The 17,275-nt window shown below is 40.7% G+C and overlaps 1 protein-coding gene across 1 annotated transcript in view; it reads right to left on the reverse strand.

The window, feature by feature from the left end:
- MOCOS (molybdenum cofactor sulfurase) overlaps positions 1 to 17,275 on the reverse strand; it is a 62,899-nt gene that overhangs the window by 11,225 nt on the left and 34,399 nt on the right. The window contains exons 9-13 of the mRNA XM_077135605.1: positions 14,964 to 15,126; positions 11,413 to 11,491; positions 8,884 to 9,008; positions 4,154 to 4,259; positions 1,617 to 1,755 (exon numbers count right to left, since the gene is read on the reverse strand). Of these exons, the coding sequence (XP_076991720.1) occupies positions 1,617 to 1,755; positions 4,154 to 4,259; positions 8,884 to 9,008; positions 11,413 to 11,491; positions 14,964 to 15,126 (612 nt within the window). The remainder of the gene's footprint in view (positions 1 to 1,616; positions 1,756 to 4,153; positions 4,260 to 8,883; positions 9,009 to 11,412; positions 11,492 to 14,963; positions 15,127 to 17,275) is intronic.

The following is a 17,275-nucleotide window of genomic DNA, read 5'->3' on the forward strand; positions in this document are numbered from 1 at the left end:
AAGAACATGGAGAGACACAGATGATACTACTGCCAGGCGAGTTTCTGATATTAATTCTCATCTAATTCTAGTTGTCTTTCCTTCCTTCCCTCTTTCTTCCTCCCCACTCTCTCCATCTATTCAGCAGTGTATATTTACTGCTTCCTTTGTGCCCAGTAGGATATGTAAGCGCAGACATTTCTAAAACAGTAAAGGCAGAGACAGAAATAGAAAATAAAGAGAAGAGCAGTCAGTCTGGAAGGAGGAGGGGGCATAGTAGGAGAGTTCGGTTGCAGAGAGAGACTTGTAGAAGAGAATTTGAGAGGAAGAAGGAATTGATTTTCAAGGGGGAGTGGCTGCCAGGATAAGAGGAGGTATGAGAGTTCATGGATAAATAAGATCTTTGGGGTATTTTATTGCGCCTTGTAATTTGTCCAAAATCCCTCCCACAAGGTCTCTAAATTATTCAATAAAGATTTAAATTATTGTTTATAATTTTTCTGGATGCTGGAATGGTGTGTCTTTTGAGTACAGAGCCTGGGCATCAATAACCCATTATTGTCAGTTTATACCACTGGCTAATTTACTACTACTGGCTATATACTACTCTTACGAAAATAATCACACTTCCCACTGAAAAACTGGGCACATTTTCTGCATGTCTCCCACTCTTCTGTCTCTGTCTATTTCACATGTTTCCTGTCCATTCATTCCCTCAATAATGACTTAGTGAGCACCAACTCTGGGCCAAAGCTATTCTAGCCTCTAGATCAACAGCAAAAAACATAACAGGCTTGTTCCTCACCTTCGTATGCTCTGATGGAATAAGCAGGCACCATGCAGAATGTAACTGTGCAGGAGGTCAGGGACACCTTTCCTTGGGGTGACATCTGAGCTGAGACCTTGGAGCAGCTGCAGGGAGAACGTGCCAGGCAGAAGGGACAGCAAGGTCAAAAGCGCTGAGGCAGGAAGCTTGGCTTATTTAGGGAATGGAGAGAAGATCAGTAAGACAGAGGCAGAGAGGGGAGGATGATGAGTTCAGAAAGCTCAGTGGGGTTGGGTCTCCTGGGGTCCTGTCAGCCTGCATGAAGAGTAGAGATTTTAGCCTAAGACTTCTCCTCTTTTTGACATCTTTAAAGCCCACAGCAAAGGTTTTAGCAGCACAGGGCCTGGAGAGAAAGGACATCCGGTGGCTTTGCCTTTGACTACAAGCTCCTCCCAGCTGCCAGCAAGGCCAGAGCATAAAGAGTTGAACAGCAATGGACACTGAGGGTCTGCCAGATTTGGGAGTCCTGCCTCCATGAGCTCCAGGCTGCCAGAAATTAGCAATCTTTTGAGGATGAAGTTCACAAAGACGCAAGCATTCCAAGAAACAGAAGTTAAACCCATACATAATGATGCGGTAGAGGAAGCACTGAGCCCTAAAATCATCTGTTTGGGGCACATTCTCAGTGTCCACGTGGAGCAGTGAAGGATCCACACAAAGAGTGTTATAGAATGCAGATGTCACACACCCTCCTGGCTGAGATTCTGTGTGTAAGAATCAAGGACGGGGGAAGAAATCCCTGCTCACTACTTCCAGGCCTGGATTTGAGGTCAATCTTCATTGAAGAATAATAAAGCCCCTTGAAACTTACCTGAAAATGCAAGGAATCAATTGAAATCTCATCCCATTTCTCTTCTTCAAAAGGCCTTGTGCCATTAGTAATAATATTGGCACGGAAACGCGAGATGAGATCTTCCATTGGGAATAATTCCTCCTTTCCATTCTCATCACTGTTTAAGACATACCAAAAAGGGGTTAAGGTGGAGAGGAATAATTGCACTGCTGTAGTATTTCAGCATGTCTGCCAGGTCATGCAATGCCTGACTTCATCAATGCTACTCTGGACTGAGGCCTGGATGATCAGAAAAAGCTATGACCTTTCACAAGTGTAAGGTCAAGGGACACAAATATGTTAAGCAGATATTGATGGCATCCTCTTGGGATTTGGTTCCATTTCCAGGGAGAAGACCACCAGAGACTATGGAAAATGTGAATAGATCTTAGCTGAAGAGATGAAGGACTTTGGAAACCAGGTGAAAAGGGGAACAGAAGTGAACTAACTTCTAAGAAAATACTAGTTCTATAAGGTGGATCAAGGCAAAGCATTTAAAGAGCTGTCAGCAGGCTTAATTGTTAAAGACCTGAAAAGCACGGGGAACTCATTGTTTTTGGATATTAAAATGTCATAAAAAAAAATAGAGGGGGGGGGTTGATACTTCCTAACTTCAGTGCTATTGCTGTTTTAACTAGCATATGCTATTTTTTTTTAATTCTTAGTTTAAATTTTTTCTTACTAGCTTGAGGTTCTGCAAAATGGCTCTCCATAACTCCATATGCTCCCCACTAGAAGAAGTCACTAAAGTAGAGTCTTAAAACTTCTCCAACACTATATGATCTCATATTAATTTCAAAACAGTGAAACTATCTATGGTAAAACAAGTCACAATAGTGATCAGAATAGGGGATTGACTAAGAGAATAAAAGGCAGGAGTCTGGGGTACTGGAAATGGTCTCTACTTGACCTGAGTAGTGATGACAAGCAGGTACACATCTGTAAAAATTCATTGAGCTGTGTACATACAATGTTGGCACTCTGTTGTACTTCAGTAGTTGGAGGAAAAATCCTGAAGCATGACTGGAATTTTCCCTGGAGACAATGTGACAGGCTCTGGATGGGGGTGAAAGGAGATTACAAGGGAGTGGAGGTTTCCCACCAACGGTGGACAACTCCCACGATCTCTGAGGACCACAGTTACCACCTTCCAGTCCTAAAATCCTCTGTTTCTGGATTTACATCCTGAATTATAAACATTTCCTTTGTGCTTTGTAAAAGGGGAAGTTAATGTCCAAAAACTGTTGTGGTCAGCACGTGCATGATAAAATTGATCAAATTCACAAACAGAGCATAGAGAAACACCTATCGGGGACTCCAGGGACACTTGGGGCCCGGTCCTAGCCACAGGACTGTCCCTCCTACCTACCTTCAGCTCTGCCTGCCCCCTACCTGTCAACCTTGCTCTAAACCACCCAGCAGGAAATGCGATACCCTCCTGGTAGGAACCACTGCTGCAACAAGCCTATCCCCAACTCCTACCTTTCTACACCAAGAATCCCAGAAACCTGATTGGCTGTCTCCAGGGCCCACGTGCCTGAGGAGGGTCCCTTGGTGCCAGTAAAGAGTGCCAAAGAGGCAGCGAGCTGGACCACAGCAAGGGAATGCTGTTGTACAGTATTGCCAATTACTGTAAACTAGAATTATTATAAACAGGAATTACTATAAACAATCCATCTTTGTAAAGAATGAAGGGGGGTCCTAGGTCATTTTTTTAAGCTGTATTTGCACATGTTTGTGAGTGTGCACACACATGCACATGGCCCCCCAGCTCACGGTGCTGACAGGCATGTGCACACTTCCCTGGCCTGGAAGAGAAGCACCGGGCTGAGATTGAGGAGCCCATCCCAGTCATGCTCTGGCTAACAGCTGGGTGAGTTACCCTAGTTAACTGACTACCTCGGGACTTCTGTTTCTGCTGAAATATAATGAGGGGGTTGGACCAACCAAGACCATTTCTAGAGCTGACCTACTAATACCATCAGGAAGTACTGGGAGAGCCCTGAGGAGGAGTGAAGAAGCAGAGCTGCTAGTTCTTTCTGATGGTACACCTGACAGATAAATAATATCTGTAATTGCAATTTTAAATGCTTTCATAAACCCTCTTATTCAGCCCTCAAAATGACCGTGTGAAGTAGGGTAGGACTCCTGGAGAACATGGGACATTGGGGGTGGGCAATAAAACTGGGTCAAGTTTTGGCACTTTAATTAAAGCAAATGCTAAGGAAAGGGATGATTAAAAAGGGAGAGCTAGGGGATCTCCACCAAATCTCTTTAAGGTGTCAAGAAGTGTTCTTGGAAGACAAAAGAGAACACTCAAAAGGATTAATGGAAGCTGGCCTGAGGGTGTCTGAGCCTCAGTTTCTTATCTGTAAATGAAGAGCTTGGACTCAATAACTCTCAGATCTGTTCCAGTCAGAGGTTCTCTAGTTTTAAAGTGCTCCCAAGGTAAGTATAATCAGTCCCAGGGGCAAATGGTTTTACCTGTATGCTATTCCAAAGCTAAGAGATTTTACCTGGTGCTTAATTGCTGCTGAAGTTCCTTAACACTTGATCTGTTTATCAGCAGATACTGTGCTTCATTCACCAGAGAAAGGATGGCTGTTGAACCAGAAGACTGATCTGAAAAATGACAGAGCCATCAAAAGAAGAGTTGCTTTTTTGGAATGCAAATGAATCTTGCTTCCAATGACTTCCATTTTTAAAAGGTAGGGACTTCGCAAAGGAAAACAGTGGTGTCCTGGTAATAATAAACATTTCCAGGGAAGTGAGTTCCTAGAATACTGTTTAAAACAATCTGAAAAACAAATAAACAAACAATAATGAAATGCTGAATTGAAATGGTGCCAAGCAAGAAGACTCAGAGGCAGTACTTGGCAGAGGGAAGACGGAATTGCTGGGTGGAGCAGGGTGGGCTTCCCCAAGACAAGATACGTAAGAGGATCTCATCACAGGAGAGCTTATGGACCTAGTCAGCGAAAAGCTGTGTGCCCTTGGTCAAGTGCAAGATACTAACTTTATAAATCAGTAACACATGTTTTAGAATGAGTCCAGCCCTGGCACTGTGTAATCAACAATTCCATCCTGACCAAAAGGGAGAAAGAAGTGTAACTAATAAAGCATTAGGGGCTGAGCGAGTCCAGAGACTACTCTGGAGGTCACTCTCGCGCAAGCATCAGTTAGACATTGTTACCTATCATAACTTGCCAACCCCCAACCAAAACTACTCCAGCCAATCCTAAAGAACACCTAGGGTAATATATAAGATTCTACGAAGGTTCCATGCACTAGGGTAACTTTCCAGAAACCTACAACCTCCAGATGAGTCCCTGGACCAGATAAGGCCTGAAATGCAGAGGGCCCAGCCTCTCCAGAAGGGAGTTCCAGCTCCCTACCCCATATTATCGACAGCCCTTCCAACATGAAAAAGCTAGAATGGCCATGGTCCAAATATCCCTAAAGAGTGGGATAGCAAGATCAAAGGTGATGATGGAGTTATACAGAGAAGGGAGGGTTTAACAAACGAATATGATTGCTGAATCATTAAGCTGATATCTCTTTTAGACTCCAGTATTCTACAGTAGCTAGAAGTAAAAACCTAAAATTGTGGAATTTATTTTATTGTGGAACAATTAATTGTTGTTCTGTGCTTTGAAATTTATTGCTTTTTTTGCATAACTGTTATTTTTCACAAAAAAGAAAAAAAGTTGATTGTGACGACAAAAAAAAATACTTATTCCTTCTAGCTGCCCATATTCTGGAGCAGCTAGTGGGAAAAATCTGAGAGGATCATATGGTAGCCCATGACAAACTCTGGGAACTGTCCTGCAACTACTTATTGAAGAGTACTTTGAAAATTATTGACTTTTTCTTTCTTTGCATTGTATATATGTTATATTATACAATAAAAAAGTAAAAAATTAAAATAAAAAAGAAATCGGTAATACATGTTTTAGAAGTACTGAAAGGAAAACAAGAAATTATTGAAAGAAAATACCAAGTGCCACTTAGAACTGCTGGCAGCTTATGACGTGGCTTCTATCTTCAGTTTAATAGGTGCGTCATTGCTAGCCTTGTCCGAGAGGTGGGTAAAAAGGGTCTGCCAGGACAGAGCCTAGAGAATCATCCACAAACCAGGGGCTGTGGACTCCACAGGCCCCAAGAGTGGATCCCTCCCCAGATTCCTCCACTTCCAGCCTTCACTGCTAAAATGGTTCTGCCCGTGAATGAAGCTGAGTCCAGCCCCATACTCGGAAGGCCCTTCTCCCACTTCACAGGGAACGGCCACACCTCTTCCGGGGGCTAAAAATCCCCAGATCGGAAAACAAAAGCCCCACTCATAACCCTGGGGTCTATGCTGAGAAAATAACAGACTCTACAGCCAGAGTGAATGGCATTCCTGTAGGTCAGCTGGCTTCCACTTCTTTGCTCTCCTCAAAACTGCAAAACCTGATTAAGTTGTGGAGTAACAGATGATTAAAAGGCATCTTAACATTAGTTCAGAAGAATGGTTTGAGTGACAGGGTCTCACTCAATGACAGTGTGTTAACCAAACTCCTTCCATTCTCAGCACTTTATTTATGTAAACAAGGTTTCTCCGAAGAGAACTGAACCGAGCACCAGCTCATTCTGGCCAGAGCCACAGTCCTTCACGGATACGGGAACTAATAAGAGGGAGCTGACCTATCTCATTAAGAGATTCATTTTCAACAGTTTTTTTCTCATCATGTTTAATACCTTTTTTCAAAATGGACACTGTATCTATGTTTCGTTGATCGACTACACATTAGTAGAAATTATAACTCCATTCAGAAGAAATTTCCTAACACTTAGACCCTTACGATCACAGTAAACTTTAAAAACTTTTATATATCTCAATTTATATATATAGTTTAGCTTCAGGGAAGTATGATAGAATGACCAATAAAAGATTTTTAAGCATAAAATATATAACACTAAGATAAAATTCTATCAAGGAAGTAGAATGGAAATACCAGTTCAAGAAGAAAAAGAAAAGAAATAAAATTTCGGACCATTAGAACACAGTTTATTCGTATACATACTTTCAATGATACTCATGAAAATCAAATCACTTTGGTGTTGACATTCCACTGGCTATGTTTAAAAGGCTATGTTCAAAAGATGTACAAGCTTTCATTTAAAATGGCAATATTCACAATATACTAGAAAGCATATTCTTAGCAAATATTTATTTTAAAAATTTTGATAGTGTAAAAATGTAAAAGCAGAGAATGTAGCTTTAAAAAAAATTCTTTGAAGGGGCCGCAAAGCAAAAATGTTTGAAGACGAGCGGCCCAGACCATCAGAGACCTAGCCACCCTAAGTGGTACCCTTTGGGCATAAATCCTACAAGCTGGCACTCAGTCTTTGATCCTATATCATGCAGGTCACAGACTTTCTTCTATCCTCCATGTTCACCACCCTTGCCTCCCCCAGCCCTCCACCTCCTCCCATGGGGACAGTCTCAGCCACCTCCCACCCCTTTGCCATCTCTGTCTCTCTCTCTCTCTTGGATGCATCTTCTCATGACACCCAAGTGTCTTTCTGACAAAGCTGTGTGGTGGAGCTCCCCAGGTCAGACTTCTCCATGTGTCCCCACAACCAGCTGATGAAGTATTGGCTCCTCAATGGCACAGTCACCCCCTCTCCCCAGATCTCCCCAACTACTGCCCTGCCTGCATCGACCCCCCCAAAACCCCTCTCTGAGCCCGGGAAATGCTAACACTGCCACCCTGCCCCTGAGTAAATGTCCCCCTGTGCATAGAAAACTCCAAATTCACCTTTCACTGAGGTGACTCACTCCAAGCACAGAGGACACCTTCCTGAAGGTGAGTCCTCTCCCCTAATCAGAGTCCTGGCTAACAATCTCAGCCAACCTCCTAGGGACCCAGCCCAGGGAGCTAGGAGATGCTATGGAAGTTTAGAACTTACAGATTTCAGGGCCGCTCCTTTCTCCACATAGTCTATAAGGCTGGCAGTGATCCTGATGCATTCCATCCCTTCATGTCTCTGACCATAGAAATGCCCATTTCTCTCTCCCCTTTAACTGTGTCTCTAAGCTTATTTACACCCAAACACCACCACCTCCTTAACAAAATGAACCTACATTTATTCTCCTTCTCTATCACACAGAGACTCAAATTCTCTGGTCATGACAGGAAAAATTGTCAACTTTTTAAAAGTCCAAGTCAACTACATCACTCGGCTCCCTTCCATGCATACATTTCCAGGGAGGCACAGGTGACCCCATGCTGGTCCCTGGACCCAGTTACTGTCTGTGTATGATACAAATGCTAATTGGGACTTACAAGCCAGACTCTCTGGGAGCCAGTCACTACAGCAGGTCATCCTGCATAAACTGATAATGCAGCAGTGATTCATTCTTTCATTCCTCTAATATTTGCTGACCAACTACCATATGCCAGGAGCTGTCATAAGCACTCACTAACGATACACCACTGAGCAAAACAGAAAAACTCCCTGACCTCACACACCTTACATTCCAGTAGATAGAAGAAAGAACATAAACAAAATGAATGAGCAAAATATATTATCTGTAGGGTGTGAAAAGTAGCACAGAGTAAAATAAAATGAAGAAGGGAGCTAGGGAGTGTTTGGTTGGGGGCTGCAATTCTAAAGAAAGTAGTTAGGCAAGGCTTCCCTGAGACAGTGACATGTGAGTGGAGACCTGAAATGACCTTTTCTGCACATATGGTGCTGTCACCTTTCAAAGCACTACCATCTCTACTATACCATTTCATCCTAACAACAGCACGGATAAGGAAGTCGAGGTACCACTGGATTGAAGGATTTGCCACGGTCTCCCCATGATTTGGTGAAAGAGCCAAGACTAAAGACCCAGATCTCTTTGCTCCCAGATCTCACCTGAGGACCCAGCAGGCTACCAATGTCTTTATTTAAGCACAATTTAGAATTGTGCTTCTAAACATGCAGGAGTGAGGCCGAGGGCTTGCACAAAGGCAAAGCAGCTGGCCTGAAGACTTCTCAGCCTCCTCGAGATCACTGAGGCTACTACATGTCCTGCTGACTTTGGGGTCACTGTAGACCTTTCTGCTAAAGGCTGGCCACCCTCATTGTCTGTGCATGAGCACATTCCTCTGTAAAATCTGCAAATCTACTTCATGGTTTTGGGATACATGTTTTTGACACACACAACGTTAAGCCCGGGTTCCTGTTCTCTGAGAACCAATCCAAAATGTAATACCTTTTCCATGTTTCTTCTTTGCATTTCTTTGAAAGTTTGAATTTTGCTTGATCAAATGACACTGACGGCCAAAAAACTTTGACAACCAGTTGGAAACTTTTTCTCCACAATCGTAAGTATTTACTCTGGGGAAGACAAAGGGTAGGGATGGAGGGAGTATTAGTATTTCTTTAAATAAAAATAAAACGTGCAAAAAGCTAACTTACAAAGTAAAATAAAATTACATCGCATGAGCCCCCAGGGAGAAGGAAGTTTAAAGTTACAGGTGCATTTAGGAAGCCCAAGGAGATTTCCCAAACACAGGGAGACCTGCAGCTGAGGCTTGTATGAGGCTTTAAAGTTCCTCTGGAAAGATCTTTTTTATGTTAAACATAGGCACTGAGAACCTCAAAGCTTGGAATTTGAGACCATACAGAGCAGCCCTTTGCTTTAGGAACACGTCATGACTTTTTCCTATGGTCCTGACTAATACTTTCGCTTCCTGCCACACCATGTGAACTGGTACTAAGCCCATAAATTACAGATAAAAGTACATTTACTGATCAGGTTTGTAAAAAAATATGCACTCCTGTAGAATTTTCTTAAAGTGCACATTACTAGAATTTATAATGCAAATCCCAAGGTATTACAATACAGCCATTTTTTAAAATCTACCTTTTTTCTTAATTTTAACTGGAAAAACATTTAGTTGGCCTACTGTCTAGAAGGAGAATGGGAGCATGAAGCCTCATTTTGTAACACATTCACTCCTCTCTTTTGAGGGATGGCTCCAAAGTCCATTTTCATTATCCTGAGTACATAAGATAAGCGTAAATAAATCTGACTTCTAGCTACCTGAAAACTTTATTAGACAGAAAATTGCATTCCTCACAGATGCCATAAAGGGCATAGTACAACCAGGGATGAGCTTAATCAATAATTGCAGGTATCTCTTAATGTTTATATCTCTAGCTGAAGATCTGCTAGTCATGTGCAAAAATATTACCCAAAACTCATCACCTTAATTGAAAGTGAGCTCTAGTGAATATTGAAATTGGCAAAAACATTTAAATTGGCTCAAGTGCTAGCAAGTAGATGAAGTGTGCGCAACCCTTTGGCCTCCAGGATGGGGTTCAGCGTCCATGACAACTAACTTTGCTCAGTCATCACCTACGGCCTCTTCCCGGAAGGGGGAGCCCTTCAAGGGTCCAGGGTGATTCCTCTGCGGGCACCAGGGGACACTAGCTACTTAGATCCAATTACATGTAATTTTACTATTTAACATTATTTCATGACTTGCATGATAGTGTATATTCACAGTAGTACAGAAGGAAAAGATACTATACACAATCCCCATCTACTGAGTATAAATATACACATTAATGAGTCATATGAATTGACTGCTTTTATATTGGGAGAGGAAATTGGTTGGGATATTAGATGAGTTGGGAACCCATTGGAAAAGTTGCTGTTCCACAAGTTTTCAGGTATAGATTAGATTTAGATAACAAGGAACGCAGAGATTTGATACATTCAATGAACAGATTTATCATAAATAACCAATAACAATCGAGAAATAAAATAGATATGCTACTGTACTCAACTTCACTTTCTACATTTCCTTTAACTTGGCAGATGACTAATTATCAACAACTTAAATTAGGTAATAGTCCAAACTATATGGAATATAACTTATGAATTATCACCTGAAAGTTATACTTCAGAAACCTGGGAGATATCTTAACACCCCCTTACTCTCAGCTCTTACATCTAATCCATCAGCTAGTTCAGATGATTCTTCTGAGAATACATATCTCACAGCCACCTAATTTCCTCTCTGATCCCAGTCCAAGTCTCCACCATGTCTCATCTGCCTTATTAGCTGCCCTTCCCACTTGCATCCTTACTCTCTTCCAATTACTCTACCACCACCACCACACCCCCCGCCAGTCTTCAGAAACTCTGAATCAGGTGTCTCCCCTCACCACTTCTACTGCGACCACTCCATCTGAGCTACCATCTTGCCTCAAGGGCTGTTCTCCCTGTTTCAGCCTGTCCCGCACACCACACACCTCAACTCGGTGCTGTTCCTGGCTCTATAGTGAGCAACATAAAGTTCTGCTCTCTCAAAGTCGACATGCTAGTGGGAGGGACTGAAAATAAATAAATAAGCAAATACGCAACATGCCAGAAGAACACAGCAGGCAACAGATAGGGAGAGGCAGATTTCTGTGGGCGGTCAGGTAGCCCTCCAAGAAGGGGCTTTTGGGCAGAGACCTGACAGAGATGAGGGAGCGAGTCTTGTACAGGTACAGATAGGGGAAGAGCATGCAAGGCAGAGGGAACAGCAAGTGCAAAGATCTGAGGTGGGAGCATGCCTGGTAGGTTTGAAGAATACCAGGGAGCCAGCATGGTTAGTGGCATGAGCAAGGGAAAGGCAGCAGGATTTAAGGATGTGGCAGAGGCTGGATCATCTGGGGCACTGTTCTCTTCCCCTCTGGGCCAGACCTGCAGAAGCATCAGAGATCTTCATCTGTTTCAGAGTCTCACCTGTCAGCACAGACCTTGCTTCGGCAAATCTGAGCCTGTTCAACGTTTTCCTCAAGAGGCACCTCTATAGGCTCCATCCCTAATGTAAAAAGGTTAGAAGCAAATTTATTATCATACAAAAAGAATAACTATGTGAATGAAAGCCCGTTATCTTGAAGTATACATGAATTTTAATGACACTGGCATTTGGTTGAGTCAAATAAGTGGCTGGGTCATAGAAATCATTTTATAAGAGATTTTCTTCATCATTACCAGTACCACCAACAGAGTGTTCATTGAACAGATTTTTTCATGGAAGATACCTGCACTGAGCCAGTCATATTCTTTTCCCAGAATATAAAAGGAACTTTTACAACTCAACAACAAAAAGATATATGACCCATTTAATAATGGGCAAAGGATGTGAATAAACATTCCAAAAAAGATATATAAATGGCCAATAGACACATGAAAGGTGCTCGACATCATTAATCACGGGTTAAAATGGTGCAGCTGCTTAGAAAACTGTGTGGCAGTTCCTCAAAATGCTAAACATAGAGTCACCATATGACCCAGCAATTCCACTCCGAGTTATATATGAAGGGGACTGAAAAAGATGTCTATAAAAAAATTGGTATGTGAATGTTCATAGCAGCATTATTCATAATAGCCAAAAAGAGAAAATAACTGATGTCCATCAACTAATTAATGGATAAACAAAATGTGGTATAACCATACAATGAAATATTATTCGGCCATAAAAAAAGAACGAAGTACTAATATAGCATAAAACGTGGATGAACTTTGAAAATATGATGCTAAATGAAAAAAGGCAGTCACAAAAGGTAATCTGTATGAATTTATTCATATTAAATGTCCAGAATAGGCAAATCCATACAGATAGAAAGTAGATTAGTGGCTGCTAGAGTTGGATGTGAGGGTGGAAATGGGGAGTGACTGCTAATACATATAAGGATTTTCTTTTGGGGTGATGAAATATTCTAAAAATGATTGTGGTGATGGTTGCACAACATTGTGAATCTACTAAAAACCACTAAACTGCACACTTTAAATGGATAAATTTTATACGTGAAATAAATCTTAATAAAGCTGGAAAAAATAAGTGTAAAAATGGAAAATAGCACATGCAAACACTAATCAAAGGAAAGCTGAAGTGGCCACAAAGAATTTCAGACTTTACATTTCAGAAGAAAATTATGAGGTATAAAGAGGGACATCACTTAATGACAAAGATATATTGATACACTTTCATCAAGAAGACGTGATAATAGTAAATGTACTAAAAACTAACAGAACTAAAAGGAAAAATAGACAAATCCACAATTGTAGTTGGAGACAACATTCCTCTCTCAGGAACTGGTAGGACAAGTAGACAGAAGAATTAGCCAGAATAAAGAAAAATTGAACAATTCCATCAGCTACCTGCATCTAATTGACATTTATAGACCACTCCACCCAACAACAGCAAAACACACATGATTTCAAGTACACATGGAACATTCACTGAAATAGATTATATCCCTGGTCATAAGCCAAACCAATTAAAATGAAGCAAAATCATATAAAGAATGTTTCTTCCCAAAATGGAATTAAACTAAAAATCAATAACAAAAAGAATGCAAGAAAATTTCCAAACATTCAAAAATTCAACACACTTCTAAATAATCCATGAGTCAAAGAGGATATAAGGAGGGGAAAAAAATACATGAAAAGATGCTAGGCATCATCAATCACTAGGGAAGTGCAAATTAAAACTGCAATGAGATATCTTTACCCACCTATTAGAATGACTAAAATAAGAAATACGAACACCACCAAGGTCTAGATGGCAGGTGGAGCAACTGGAACGCTCATACATTGCTGGTGGGAAAGCAAAATGCTATAGCCACCCTGGTTTGGCAGTTCCTTATAATGGTAAACATACATTTACTCTATGACCCAGCAATCTAACTCCTAGGGGTTTATTTCAGAGAAATGAAAGATTATATTCACCCACAACCTGCACATGAATGTTTATAGCAGCTCTATTTATAATCACTCAAATCTGGAAATAACCCAACTGTCCTTCAACAGGTAAATGGATAAACACCCTGTGGTACATCAGTACAATAAAAAGGAATGAACTATTGATACACAACAGCTTAGATGGACCTCAAAGGCATCACGCTAAGTCTCAAAAGGTCAAACAAAGTTATATGACATTCTCAAAAAGATAAAACTCTAATGGTGGAGAACAGATCCATAACCATGAGATGTTAAGGATGGGTGAGGGTATGACTACAAAGAGATAGCCTGACGGCGATTTTGCTTGTGGAGCAGGGGTGGTAACAACGGAGCTGTTTTGTTTCTTTATTGTGTGGGTGGTTAAAAAGTTATAAAACCAATACCAAAAATGTCAACTTTAAGGTATATTAATTTTAAAAGTATAAGATGAAAATCCCAACATGGTTGTTGTGGAACTTAACATGCTTTTCCTGAAATTCATACAGGAGAGCCAAGGGCCAAGAATAGCCACGATAATTTGGAAGAATGGGATCAAAAGACATGGCCCACCAGACAGTGAGACATTCCATAACTCTAACAACAGTGGAACACTATTGCTTCATGGACAAATAAACCACTGGCACAGAATAGAATACTTAGAGCCAAGAAACACAATCATGAATGCTGAAAATGTGATACGTCATAAAAGTACAGTTACAAATTGGGGAGAAACTAGACTATTCATAAATGATGGTGGAGAGGAAGTAAGAGGAATGAGGCTGGAGAGAGGTATGCAAGCAGTTCCAGTTGAATCTGTAGTGTTTTTAATCCTTAGAAGAAGGAGGAGGCAGAGAAAGAGGAAGAGGAAGAGGAGAAGGAGAAAGACACGTCAAAATAGAAGGTGATGGAGGAGGAAGAGGAAATGGATAAGGGAGGAGGCAGAGGAGGAGGAAGCAGCAGTAGCAGCAGTAGCAGCAGCAGCAGCAGCAAATATGGCCAAATGTTAAGACTTGTTACAACTAGATAGTGCTCTTGAATGTTCATTATATTATTCTCTATACTTGTGTTGTTGAACACTATAGCCACTAGCCACACATGGCTATTTAAATGCAAATTAATTAAAATGAATTAAAATTTAAAATTCAGTCCTCATGTCCCACTAGGCACATTTCAGGTGCTTAATAGCCACATGAGGCTGACAGCTACCCAACTAGAGGGTGCAGCTATAGAATATTTTCACTATCACAAAAAGTTCTGTTGGACAAAGCTGGTCTACTGTTTTCTATATATTAATTCATAATGACAGTCAACAAAGTCTTCAAGCTTGCAGCATATATTATGAAGAGTAATGGAAATAAAAGGAATGGAAAGTGAAATTTACATCATATAATTCCAAAATTAAAACCACTTTCCTTTCTTGCTGGACTGTCAGATCTTTCCCTCTCCCCAGAGATTTCCCAAACCTTCGTGTGGCTACAATCCTGCTCAATCACTGCCTGGGAAAAAAAATTAGGAACGTATCAGCCACTCTTGCCACTGCTTTGTGATGATGAACCCGGTTTTCATACCTGTGGCTTTGATGACCATGATCCTTTGCTGCAGGTCAATGAAGGGTTGGATCAGGCAGAGCTGGGGCTCCTGCTTCTGACTCAGACAAATGCCATTTTGATTCACAACCATCCAGCTCCGGTCATACAGAAGTCCTTGCTCTCCTATAGGCCACCTGGTCACCTAGACAAAGAGGGAGGTGTATTTTAGGCCAGGGCTCCTCAATAATGACCTTTATATGATTGTGCAATGGTTGCACAAATATAGATGGACTTCATGAATTCAGCACATACTCTTAAAGGAAAAAAAAGGAGGAAAAGAGAAGAAAATAAAACAGGGGACAATGAGGAAGAGAAGGTATGTGAACTGGTTATCTTCATTTCAACCTCCAGATGCGCTTCGCATCCTTCTCCACTTCAACCCGACTTGTAAATAGATAATGCATATGCATAGTACAACTAGCCACATTCCAAGTGCTTAATAGCCACATATGGCTGGTGGCTACCCAAGCCATGAATAAAAATTAAAAGTTATTCTCTGTCCTACCCGTTCCCCAGGACCCTTCCCACAAGTGTTCAGCCCTTCTGCTTCTTAAAGCTCCCTCCATAGTAGTGGGTGCCTAAGGCTTATTCTTATACTACAGACATATTTCTCACACAAGTGGTGGCTATACTGAGTCAATTCATGTTAAGTGCAAAATTTTCCTGAATTCTTCACATTTTTACAAAACTAAATTTTGGTTTCTAATATTCTCCAATAAAAGAAACCAGAGCTCTTTAGAAAAATGGTTGATTCTAGAGCTGGGGCAGGAAAAAAGAGACTAAAGGACTTTGCTGACCAAAGGAAAAATATACTAGAGGCACACAACACCAGATGTGAAGAGACAGAAGAAAGAATAAGTGATATAGAGGACAGGATAACTGACTCCGAAGACTCAAAACAGCAAATAGCAAAAAAGATGGAAAAAACTGAACTGGATCTCAGGGAAATGACAGACTAAACAAAGTGCATAAGTATAAGAATCACTGATATCCCAGAAGGAGTAAAGGGCTAGGAAGAGTAACTGAGGATATAATGGGGGTAAACTTCCAACCCTTATAAAGGACATAAACATACAAGTCAAAGAAGCCCAATGAACTCTAAACAGAATAAATTCAAATAGGTCTTCCCCAAGGCATATAAAAATCAATCTGTCAAATGTTGAAGAAAAGCAGAAAATCCTGAAAGTGGCAAGAGAAAAACAATCTACTACATACAAGGGAATCCGAGTAAAACTGAGTTCAGACTACTCAACTAGCAAAAGGCAGTGGTATGATATACTCAAGATCCTGAAAAAGACTTCCAGCCAAGAATTCTGTACCCAGCCAAATTGTCCTTCAAAACTGAGGGAGAGATTAAAATTTTCAAGACAAAGAAGTCCTGAAAGAATATGTCAACAAGAGACCAGCCCTACAAGAAATACTAAAAAGAATTCTGCTGGCTAAAAAAAAAAAAGACAGGAGAGGAAGGTCTGAAGGGAGGCACAGAACTGAATAGTACCATTAAGGGTAATTTAAAGAATACAAAGAAAAAGAGGGAAAAGAATATACAGATCTGACAAATAAAATAAAAAAGATAAGATGGTGGAATCAAGAAACACATTTTCAGTAATAACTTTGAATGTCAACAGACTAAACTTACCAATTAAATGATACAGACTGGCAGAATGGATTCAGAAACATAATCCAGCTATGTGCTGCTTACAAGAGACTCATTTTAGACAAAAGGATAAAAATAGATTGAAAGTGAAAGGATGGAAAAAGATTTTCCATGCAAGTTGTAACCAAAAGAAAGCAGGAGTAGCTATACTGATATTGGACAAAATAGACTTTAAAGGTAAAGATATCATAAGAGACAAAGAAGGACACTATATATGAATTAAAGGGTCAACTCACGAAGAAGATAGAACAATCATAAATGTTTACACTCCCAGTCAAGGAGCTCCTAAGTATATGAAACAGATAGACATTGGCAAAAATAAAGAGAGCATTAGACGTTTCAACAGTAATAGAAGGAGACTTCATTACACCACTCTCCTCTATAGAGAGAACAATCAGACAGAAGACTAACAAGGAAACAGAAAAGTTAAATAACTTGATGAATGAATTAGACCTAACAGACATATATAGGTTATTGCACCCCAAAGCACAAGGATATACATTCTTTTCTAGTGCTCATGTAACATCTCCAGGATAGATTAATATATGCTGCAGCACAAAACAGGTCTTTATAAATTTTAAAATGCTGAAATTATTCAAAGCACTTTCTCTGATGACAATGGGATGAAGCTGGA

Source organism: Tamandua tetradactyla, chromosome 18, assembly GCF_023851605.1.
Source record: "Tamandua tetradactyla isolate mTamTet1 chromosome 18, mTamTet1.pri, whole genome shotgun sequence".
NCBI classification, from domain to species: domain Eukaryota; kingdom Metazoa; phylum Chordata; class Mammalia; order Pilosa; family Myrmecophagidae; genus Tamandua; species Tamandua tetradactyla.